General features: G+C 46.3%; 1 protein-coding gene across 1 annotated transcript in view; it reads left to right on the forward strand.

Moving 5' to 3' along the window:
• Positions 1 to 8543, forward strand: part of shisa9a (shisa family member 9a) — a 41744-nt gene extending 33201 nt beyond the window's left edge. Inside the window, exon 4 of the mRNA XM_068583263.1 lies at positions 5175 to 8543. Within this exon, the coding sequence (XP_068439364.1) occupies positions 5175 to 6166 (992 nt within the window). The 3' untranslated portion in view covers positions 6167 to 8543. The remainder of the gene's footprint in view (positions 1 to 5174) is intronic.
• The last annotated feature ends 3344 nt before the right edge of the window (positions 8544 to 11887 follow it).

Raw genomic sequence — 11887 nt, forward strand, 5'->3', positions numbered from 1 at the left:
TTCTGAAAAAGGCCTGGAAGTCGTATAAAAGCGTACAGTGTTACAAATGTGCAAAGTCAGCAGTGTGGTTCAAATGTGTCCATAGTGGGATTACACAAGGCCGTCTTTGTGGATACTGAATTAGGCACCAATGTAGAAATGACAGTTAAACCTTTCTAGTGCGTCTTGACAATTCTCTGCTCGTCCTCCTCTTCAACTCCTTTCCAGTCCACTTCTTGGGGCTCTGCTTCTTTATATCTAAAATGGCCCTCATCTTCCCGTCACCGCTTCTCCTGGCCCATTTTCCTCTCGTTTGCTCTTCTAACCTTTAATGTCTCGGCTTGTTTTCCCTCTCTCTCTCTCTCACTTTCCCCATCCACCTCCTCCTCTCTCCCTCCTTGTCCCCTTCATTTCCTCTCTCCTATTCTTTTCCGCTCCCTCCCTCCCACCTCTCTCCATTTCCCACCGGCCCCTTTATCGTCCGCCTCCTGCCCCTCATCTCTGCATTTGCCTTCACCTTTTTGGTTCCTTTGTCTCTCCCTCCTCCCCCCGCCCTTTCTTCCTCTCCCTCTCTATCCCTCTCTCTCCCTCCATCAGGCTCCATATCGCCCCTTAAAGAATCACTGGGGCGCTTATGTCGATCCTCCCTTATAGCAGCTCATATCTGATTCCATTTCTGTAATTGAAGGGAGGCCTCCCTCCCCACTTCCAGCTCACCCTTGACTGACAGTTTTCCATTCCACAAGTGGTATTCAAAGAGGCTCCTATGAAATGATTGGAAACCTGTCCAGAGATATGCACAGGAGCCCGGGATTCCACGAGGCGAGCTGCCAGGCCGATGGCGGGAACGTCACACACGAGCTGTGTGGAGGAAGAGAGGGAGCGGACGGAGAGGGAGCGAGGCTAAGTGACAGCAAACACAAGCAACACTCCAGCGCCGGCTCGTTCAGAAGTCTGCTTTGTGCGAGCGCCGCTAATCTTGAGCAACACAAATGGACTTTTCTTTTCTCTTCCCCTCCCTCGCTACACGGCCGAGCGGCTCTCGCCGACCGTTGACCCCGCGAGAAATGCAACCGAGTCCAAATCTAACTTCAACACCATTTCCCCAACTCCCTCCAACCACCCCCCCCCCCCCCCCCCGCCCACTTTTCTTTAATTGCCTCTGCCACTTTCCCAATGGTCCATCCAGCTGATAAGCTACACTTGTGTCAATCAATAGCCATCTCCACTGCCCCCCTGCGCATCTGTATAAGGTCACTTTATCGAACTCCAACTGCAGCCAAGGTAAAAAGCAACTAATAAAGGTCCCTTGATGCCGAGCAGCAAGTTAGCCCGTAGGAGGACGCGGTCATCTCCAAGTACAAACGACCAATCGCAGCCCACGTCTAATGCACAGGCAAAGTCCACCAACTGCCCTTAAGGGATGGCACATTCCTACATGCCGATTAATATGTTTTTCACGGGTAGTCTGCAAATTAAATTGCCAGTATCTCAAACTGGAAGTTGCCCAGCACTGAAGAGAATGAAACCATCACACAACAAGCCGCAAGCGATCTTTTATGGACTTAACCCCACCTGCCCGCTATAATATCTATTGCAGCGTTTTATATGCGAGACGCAAACAGTAAAAAGATAATTATCGGTGGGAAATAAAAAAATAATAATTATCTTTGAGAACGTGTAAATTCTAACGACATATCATCTCACCTCGGCTTTAATTTAATCTTCTCAAATCTCTTTATATGCAAATGAGTTAAAAAAAAATGAAACACGGTGGGAGAAAGTTTCTGCCTTTTTGATTTGGGAGAAGGGAAATCATACCAACAGCGCGTTGAGCTTAGTCGATGCTAATGCCAGCATGACAGCAGCTCACAAGGACAACATGCGGATGTTTGGCAGGTGCAATGTTTCCTTCTTCACCATCTTAGTTTGGTCTCATGTGTAGCACAGACTTCTGCTAATTGCCACTAGACACATATTACAAATAGCTCAGGCTCATGGAGAAAAAAGTCAAACTTGGACAAACTGGTGGCTCGAAAAAAAGTCAGAAAATCACTAAAGTCAGTAGGATTAATCCTTTAGACAACAATAACGTCTGAAGAAAATTCAATGGCAAACCATCCAGTGATTGAGTGACGAGATATTTCTGGTTCGACGTAGACGGACTGAAACAGAGACGCTGTCATTGTTAGAGCCTCGGCTTGACATCACTGGATTTCCACCACCGGGATAGCAGCCGGTCTTCTACAGATCGCTCATTCTGGTTGCATGGCACATCCTGTGACATCATTGAGTATCTTTTTGTGACACTATTTTCCCGACAAAGACAATACAACCATTCAGGTGCAAAGAGTATCTCAAAGACAACATTTACTTCATCTTAAGACACAATATAATTAGAAGCATACTTTAAAACATACAAAGAGGTTTTTAAGCTGTGCGAGCATTAAAACACTCCATCGCCTTGGCACTAGATGATCCAATTGGTAGATAATAAAAGCAAATTGACACACTGGTCGTACGCTAATGAGGTCCTTATGTTATTGGCACTTGGGGACTTCAGAGAAACAGTGCTTAATTCTCTGATGCACGGTGCCGCTCGGTCTTTGTGGGCCGCTGGCCATTTCCCATGCAGAGGCATGCGGGTTCCACACCGTGTCACAGCTGTGTTTTCCATTTCCACTCACGTACGCCGCTGGATGTGAGCCGACTGCCGCCGGATTGATTCACCTGTCGCCTGAGCGGGTTTGATCCCCAGGGGCGGTCTAGCGGCATCGTCGGCGGGTGAAACGCCGCTCCCTCCCCTTCCCAGCCCGCCCCACCTCACAAACACCTCTGCTATCCCTCCGCTATGTCTCTCTCCACGTTCGCAGGGCGATAAAGCAGATTTATAGTTATAGCGGCAAAGCAAACTCGCTGAGTGTGTTAACTTTATCTTCAAGGACATGGCGGCAACATGGGCTCAAGAGTAGTGACTCGACTGTGAGCGTGTATGTTCGACGGAGAGGGAGAAAAAGGTCACATTTCACGGCGATAACAGAGACTGTAGCTCGGTGACAGTGACTGACAGAGGGAGGAATAAAAGTAAGGCAATAACTGCTCCGAAGCTGAAGAGACACAAGCACACACATGCACAGTGGAGATGTGTAAAGATGCTCACACAAAGAGCACAGCGGGGCTTGGTAGATAGCTACACGTAAAAGTCTGTTGGTTCAGACTTTGTAGATGCATCCACATGTGTTTATCCTGTATATATTTATGTATTTTGTCATTTGTACCCCTTACATATATAATCAGTCATAATAATTGGCTTTTTTCTGCCACTTTCTTGCTGGCGCGCAAGTTAAGCCACTCCTTAAAGTCTGCGTTGTGTTGGAGGAAGAACGGACGGGAGGCCGGTGTCTATTTCTGTCAGATTGGCTATCTGCATTGGAAGATATTTTATATGTTGGTTGTCACATCACTACCAAGCTCATCACAAAGAATACTTTAGCTAGCAAGTGGCTAGATCGCAAAGATTTGCAAGATTTGCAAAGTGCATGCTATATGATCAATATAGCGCTTTAACTGCATTACATACGCTTGTTACACTTTGTGTTGGCATCCAATAACTGACACAGATAAATGTTCAGATACTGTACAAACCCGATGAAACATTCACATAAACATACGATCCACAATTTAAACGGTCCAGAAGGACTTAAAGTGTGGACAGATATATTATATCCTATGTTTTAAACTACATAGTTCAATGTGCACTACTATAGTCTGTTGGTGATTTAATTTTTTAAATATTGAAGGAATTTTACCCGCCAACCCGCCCAATAACAACTCTGTCTGCTACTTCAGCACCATGGACAGCGCCATGGCTTCATCGCCACACAGGCAAAGCTGTAGACACTAACTGGTACAAACCTCAGATAAGGGATCAATTAGTGAGGCAGATAAGACATAATTAATACATTCAACCAATTATGAAATTATGGGCCAATAGCGAAAATAACAAAGTGTTGTGGTTTTGTTATTGCTGTTATCTGTGGCCCTTTTGTGCCAAGAAAGACGTCATTATAAAAGATAACTGGGCTGTTTTAAAGTCAATCAGCTTGTCATTTCATTGTCTTATATAAGCACAAATTCAATCACACAAATGTATGAATCGACCTTTAATATAGCCTTCACTTCATTCACATGAAAAATATTAATTTTCTAAAAATGACTGCTCCAGAAGCCACTCATCTGCGTACTCAACGAGATGAATGGTTCAATAAAATACACACACAGCCCAATGAAAATATTAATCTTCAAGAATTTCAATGTAAATGCAATTCAACACCTACTTTAGTTTCCATTAATGTCCTCCCCTTTATTATATCTGGTGACAGATTTGAACATTTATTATCATATTTATCCGTTCAGAGAACAACACCCTGTGCGATCAATTAATTGCACCTTCCTTTCCTCCCCAGAAAGGGCAGTCGACAAGAACTTCTTGAAATCTTTTCTAGTTATTATACACAAATGTCAAAAGGGGAAGAAAACATTCATCATGCTACTTCTTTTTTTTTCTATCATAGTGAACACCTTCCCACCACACAGAAATGAGATGTTTTCTTGGCTTAACAAGGAGGAAGAGGCGAGGTGGTGGAGACATTCTGGGCTTTTTCTTTTGATTTCACTCCCCCGGTGGCACGACGGGCCTCTTTATGCAGGCGTTTACAGTAGCCGTGACACCCTGCGTGGCCAGTTGCACTAGATGAGGGTAGTCTGACTAACAAAGGTAAAGTACATGGGGTTTGTTATACGACCTTTTCAGATTGTGGGAGTAAAAAAAAAAAAAGGATGTTTTCTATCCAACCCTCTGCCTGTGTGTGTCTGTGTGTGTGCTCCCATGTGCACGTCTTTGTTTGCAGCTTATCTGCAAACTGCTGAAGGTATTTTATGAGTCACTATATATAACAGTTGTATTTTCTTTCTGTTCCGCAGAAGCAAAACAGACAACCTGGAATATTGTTTTGTTGTCTAAAAACAGCAAGCGAATTACAGGAAGCAAATTCATTTAGATTTCCGATATACAACGATTTCAGCTGCTCTACTTAACATTTTAATTAGCCCTCTGTTTCTCTCTCCCTCTCTCTCTCTCCCTCTCTCTCTTCCTCTCTCTCTCTTCCGCTCTCTCTTCCTCTCTCTTTTGTCAGCTGCCAAGTACAACGGTGAAGTCTACAACAAGCGTCGGCTGATGGTGGAGCTGCCATCGAAAGGCGGGCTTCCTCTCCAGCCGATGGGCAACTCCAGACCCTCCATGGGCAACATGTCCTCCATGGGCAACATGTCCTCCATGGGCAACATGTCCTCCATGGGCAACATGTCATCAATGACTCCTCCGATGACTACCAACCCCATGGCCTCGAACCACATGGGCTCCAATCCCATGAACCCCACCATCACCCAGATGACCTCCATGACCCCGATGACATCTATGATGCCCATGACCTCTATGACACCCATGACGTCCCTCGCCCAGATGACCTCCATGACCCCTATGACCTCCATTACCCCTATGACCTCACTGGGTCCACTGACTCCGGAGCCAGTGGCCACCTATGTCACTGAGATGCCCAGCATCTCTTCCGTCTCAACCCTCCCGACAGAACGGCACATGGCCGGTGTCGGCGGTGGAGGAGGAGGAGGAGGAGGAGGAGGAGGAGCAGGAGGAGGAGGAGGGGGACTCAAGTTGAATGGCCATAAACTCAAAGGCAGCCATGGTCACGTGGGCCACAGCTCTCACAGCTCTCACACTCACAGTCATGGTCACAGCCACAGTAGCAAGCCGCCAGGACTCGGGGCTACCTCCCTGGCACACATGGCAGGGACCATGCCAGGTGGCACGTCCCTGGGTATCTCCAGAGCCGCAGAGACAGCCATTGGCCCCAGCTCGGCTACAATGGGCCGCCCAATGGCGTACAGTTCCAACACAATCGCGGCTGGGCATTCGATGGGGCTGGGGCTGAAGGCCTGGGACGGGACTGAGACGGTGGGCCGGAGGAAGACCTACGGGCACAAGAGGCCTCAGTGTACCGTGCTCGAGCCCAACCAGCTTCACGGCACCAGAGGCCACAGCCACAGCCAACACTTCCTCCCCACACAGCCCTACTTTGTGACCAACAGCAAGACAGAGGTGACTGTGTGAGAGAGGAAGACCGGGAGGAAGAGAGGGGTACAGGATGCATGTGGAGCGATGGCACAAGTAATCTCTGAGTGGAGAGACCGACCCCCACGTTGGTCAACAGTGCAGATCTATGTGTGTGTTTGTGTGGCTCGTTGGCATACTGGTGAATGTGGTGGGACAGTGTTTCAGAGTGGTCCTCGTTTCACAAACGGAGTTCACCGATCAAATCACTAAACAGACAGTTTGTTGCCAAAAGGATGCCGTCCCAGTCGGTGGCATCTGTTACCATAACTTCAAAGAGCCGACAGAGCAGGGCCGTGTGTACACTCGTGGCGATATAAGAGTGTTGTCTCACTAATATCTACTGATGATAACAACAATCTGAGCATTACAGTGCAACACGCAGAAGTGAGAAACCGCTGTTAAAAAGAAAAGGAAATAAAGGATTGGCTTCACGAACCAAAGCTGAGAAGCAATATAAGGGAATAAAGCACCGGAGTTGGAAAGAAGAACACAGCAAGTTTACCCACAAACCTTGCAACAACAAAGCAGCATCTGCCCAACAAAGCGTTGAATGGCTTGGAAGAAATAACATTCCCTTATGATTCACCCCCCCCTCCAAATCTCCTGAGGGCTCTGAAACCGGCACACATGGCTTTGGACTGCAGACATGAAGGGCTTTGTACTGTGGCTATTCAGAAGCGCCTTCATAAGATCTGCAGCTGAAGGTCGGCCTTTTTCCACAAGGCTCCAGCACAGAGAATGGAGGCTGTCACACTGGCATTGTTCTGTTCTGATCTCGTCTGTGTGGTGACAGGCGGCCCAGAGGAGGGACGAGGAGGCAGCCAGGCGGCATCAGGAGGATGCTGCAGCGAGCGGAGGCTCCACGGAGCAGGATTCCCGTGCACACACATACATTCACGCACATGCAGACACATACTTTTACTCAAACAGACGAATAAACATACACTGTAGGATACAGCACACCAACATGGCTTCTCAGAGAACGGTACCAATCATTTTATTGAATTACGGATGGCTGACATTTCGTTTATTCGTGCGTGTTTGCTCTTCTAACCTTTTCAAAAACTCAGTTCAGTGTTTCCCCAAACTGCTATTATTTGAAGTGAATCTGGACTGCCACACTGCTCTAAAACCTTTGGATGAAACTCAAGAGAAATCAAAATGACACTCCGTATCCGTACAAGGACAGGGTACATTTTTGGATACATAAATCTCAAAAGCTCACTAACTTATCTGTTATATCTAGTTAACAAAGACCAAACTGTACCAACAAAAAGTACTTTGTGGTTAAGGTGCCAGACTATTTCTTTGCTGGACACAGTAACTTCCTGGAGTCGTATTGTCATCAAAAGGTTGTCAGGCAACTAATTAATTTATTTCTGTGAAAGAAAGTCAATTGTTCAAATAAATTAAGCAATTTTAATATAACTCCAGTCAGGAATGACCATCATCCTTCTAGAAGTGGACAAAATGTCCTATTAAATTAAAAAAAACATGTATTATGTATGTATTAGTTGAATCAAACACAGACAGCACACAGATTTGGATCAGCACCTTCTGTACATGGTTCGGTAGACCAAATGTAAGCTTTGGCTTCTCGAGATTTTATTCCTGCAGAGGATGTTATACAAAGGCAAGAAACTACAGTGAGAAGTGGATGTAAATGGAAGGAAAAATACAATTTTCTTAGCTGGGGATAGAAGTCACTCGCACAAGAAACTAGGATTGATTAAATCACTCACCGTCCTCGAGTTCCAGCTAAAAAAAAAAAGAAACATCACAACCGGAAGAAAAAATAACTATCTGGGTTACACGACTCAAACATAAAAATAAATCCTAAAGTCTGACAAATAGGCCAAATCTTCTAAGGACTTCTCCGAGCCTGTTTGCTTGTTTTGTAATGATGTGAAATGTATTAGCGGCTGCAGCTAGAGTTATCATATCGGCCTTGTTATCTCAAGCGCCGCTTCCACCACCAAGACCCTCTTTACACTTGAGATTCAGACGCATTTTAAGCGATCAGATTGTAATCAGAAAAAGCTTGGCCACATTAAAATAGAATAAAAGACACCGTGGACGAAATACTCATCTAAATCATCCCCGAAGCTGGTCCCTGAGACCCATTTGGCTTAACACTGAATGCAGTTTTGATATAAATGTGTGTGCAGATCCAACCAATGCACAAGCAAGGGACATTTTTTTGAATCATGTAAATGCAGGAGAGGTGCACAGGGTGATCAGCTGAGGAAAAAACACTGGATTACAGTGTGACACTATTTATTGGGAGCTCCAGCAGCGCTACAGTCAGTTTAGGTACACTGTGTCTCCAGAAGTGTAGATCTCAGATACAAAGGGAGGGAAAAGATGAAACAGCTCGAGCAGTTGAGCGTAAGAGGAAGGGGAGGTGGGGGGGGGGGTCTACAGGAGGGGGATGTGTTTGCTCCTCGCACTGAGGAACCCCTGCTGCTTCCAGGGTCACATGACTGGTAACTGGGGACCAAATTGAAAGCATGAAACAGGATTTAAGAAGTCATCAGAGCATTAAAATGTGTCACCTTTACACCATGAACTAAAACACACACACACACACACACACACACACACACACACACACACACACACACACACACACACAGAATACATTACAGGGTGGACGCTGCTCTGCTCCCACAGTGCCGAGCTGCAGGCGTCGCCACAGCTGGGAGACTAAAGAGTCGGTACTGTTACTGCTCCTGTTGTATATGAAAGACTGTGAAACTCCAGACCATGGCCCTTTGTAGCGATACCTTATTATGCTTTATACATAGGCTCCCCCTCAATCTTTTGCTTTGTATCTTTTCTTCACTTCTTTTATCCCCTTTTTCCTTTTTGCTTCCTCAATATCTGCGAGAAACAAAAACAGGGCTGTGTTGAATCTTTTCTGTGATGGTGGAGTGCACGTCACGACGAGCCGGTGAATAAAAATAATAATTCACCCCGCACCTTGAAAGGTATGATTGGCTTCCCCCCCCCAATGTGCATTGTCGGAGCAGGAAATGTAAATGATTGATTCTGTGTGCAAAAAAAAAAATAATTCAGTTTGCTGTTTTGTACCATTGTGTGTCCTCTTGAACACTGCGCACATTTCACTCTTTATAACTTTTTTCTATGTGTGTGTGTGGATCCAACTGTGGCATATGATATTGTCTCTGAAGAAGTCAAAACTCAAACACGCCAAACAAAATGAATCGTCTATAATTGGAGTTCACAATCCCATAAACTTCTTTGCTTCCGATGACAATCCTTTGCAACACTGTTTTTTTTTTTTTTTTTGTCCTCCACCTTGTATTAATTTCCGCCTGCTCTTGCCAGCTGGTGGTTTTGTTTGCGACAGAGTTGAGAAGCAGGTCAACGTTTGCTGAGGATGTGCATTATCAGACCCAATTGACTTAATCCAGCGAGGTGGAAATGTGGAAATATGATCCCTCCTTGGCATCACGTACCGCTCCATCTATAAAACCCATTCAGCTCTGCAAGAGCACCCACTGGAACGATTGGTAAGTAGGCAGGGCAGTTGGTAAACAAAACAACAACAACACCAACAAAAACCCCCACCTCATCCCCCGTGGTAACATCCAAAATGAACCCTGATAGAAAGTGGGGAATTGGTCGCGCTTGCTGGGTCGCGGTTGATAGGGTCGGGGCCACAGATGAGTGGGTTCAGGAGGCAGTCATGTCTGACATTTTTCATCAGACGAGTCACTGAGACAAAAAATGCCACAGCAGAGGCTAAAGGACACCGGTGGTCTGCGGGCTCAGTGACAAAGCCAGTGGGAGCTCCGGAGCGCCGAGTGTTCATCATTCATTGGGAGATTAATTTCATTTCATCCTCCAGTTTGACAACACAATTTGCAGATAAAATGTACTCTTTGTACTTATTATCGGTACTGGTTCCACATACTTTAATAATAAATACATTCAGTGGCTAATAACTGTGAAACCTGCCAAGTCCAAAGAAACAGGGACAGATGTGCATCATTTAATTTATATATACATATATCATTACACCATGCTTTGGGTGAAGACTTCAGCCTAATTGCCCATTAATTCCTGGTAACAGACACCTACTAAGTAGTTCTGGCTGCAAAACAATCTGAATATCTTACTTACGACACTGAGTGAAATGTGAATTTGCGCTGTTGCAAGACCTTAAAACTCAGGACAAAAAAAAACGTGGAGAGCTACGACCGGCTAGCGCTAGCATGTCCAAGGCTGGAAAAGCTCCGGTTGCTTTGTTAGCCCTGCGAGGAGCCATTACGTCATCTAACATCTTGCACCATGTGGATGATTTTTGCTCTGGCGAAATTCTGGTTTGTCCAGGACTTTTAGTCAAACTACTCAATGGATTAATTCCCTCCACCCAGCTGGCGCCCCTATAGGACCTGACATGGTGCGACACAGTGTCAGTGATCACCTTCACCTCTTAGTGTCTTACCTACCGCGACACTGCCGAACACGCTCCACAATTAGGGATGACCTCTCAGTGTGAACTCATCGCTCCAAACCATTTAGGCCCTGATTGGCCCGTGGGCGCGCTGGCTGCCGCGGCGCCACGGACATTATTTTTCTTCCCGGCTGAATGCCAGTCAAATGAGGAGCGGTGGTGCCGTTGGCCTAATTACAGGAATCAGACCCGAGTTCACCGGCACATTGATCTGCAAGGGTCGGGCCGGTCGACCGCGAGGCCTGAAGGTGTGTGGCGTTGGCGCCTCCGCCGGGTTTGCTTTGGCCTTGTGACCTGGAGTTAATGACTCATCACATATTGTGTTTTTACATGGATGCAATAGTTTGACTGACTTCACACCCTCCTTGTCATTATCAATCGGAGTTAATCAAGTGAGACCTTTCTCTCTGGTCCCTTCCAACGACACTTTGCTTCCCAAAGCGAGTGACAAATTGAAACACAAACTGCGGGGAGCGCGATGCTCAGCGCGGGTCTTTCGTCAACTGGATTGGTTTTGCGATGAAGCGTCGCAGAACAGCGACCTTGTTGACACGAGCTAGCTCGCTGAAGCCACGCGCAGTTTGTTGATCTCAACGGCTTCTTTTACTGTATACTTCTTCTTCGGCATCGCCCACACTGCTACGCTGTGTTCCTTGTTACTGCTGACCCTACTGTCGTCCTCTGGACAGTCATATGTGTCCTCCGATACATTTATTTCTCACCCAACAGCAAAGAGCTTTACCGAAAATATTCTGGTTATCGACCGCCCCATAGATCCCACCCCTCTTTGCACAGGTGCCCCAACCATGAAGTGCGTCGAACCCGGTTCTCTGCCACAGATCGCCCTCGAGCTCCCCGCCTCTCATAACCATGAAGCCGCCACTGTGCCCATTTTCTCTGTGCTCCAACTGTCGTGCTGTGAGTGTTTCTCCGTCTGCATTCTTCTTTAAAAAGCAAACAGCAAGGGTGTTGGACGAGGGGGAGAGTTTTTGACTTTAATGAAATGTCTCGAGACAAGACGGGAGGGCAAACGCCGAACCAACTCACCCGCCTCGCTACAAAATACACATTAACAAGAACGAGCAACGACAGGACTCAGAATTACTAAAGCGCACACTCCCACGAGCCCACACCAGCTTCATGGAGAGCGAGAAAGTGGCAGGTGAGATGTGAATGGGATTAGAAAACTTCTCCCTTGCTTTAGCAGAGAGAGGCCTATAAATAGAAAAAAAAAA

Source organism: Clinocottus analis, unplaced genomic scaffold, assembly GCF_023055335.1.
Source record: "Clinocottus analis isolate CAN_PGR_092001 unplaced genomic scaffold, fCliAna1.0.p SCAF_19, whole genome shotgun sequence".
Lineage (NCBI taxonomy): Eukaryota > Metazoa > Chordata > Actinopteri > Perciformes > Cottidae > Clinocottus > Clinocottus analis.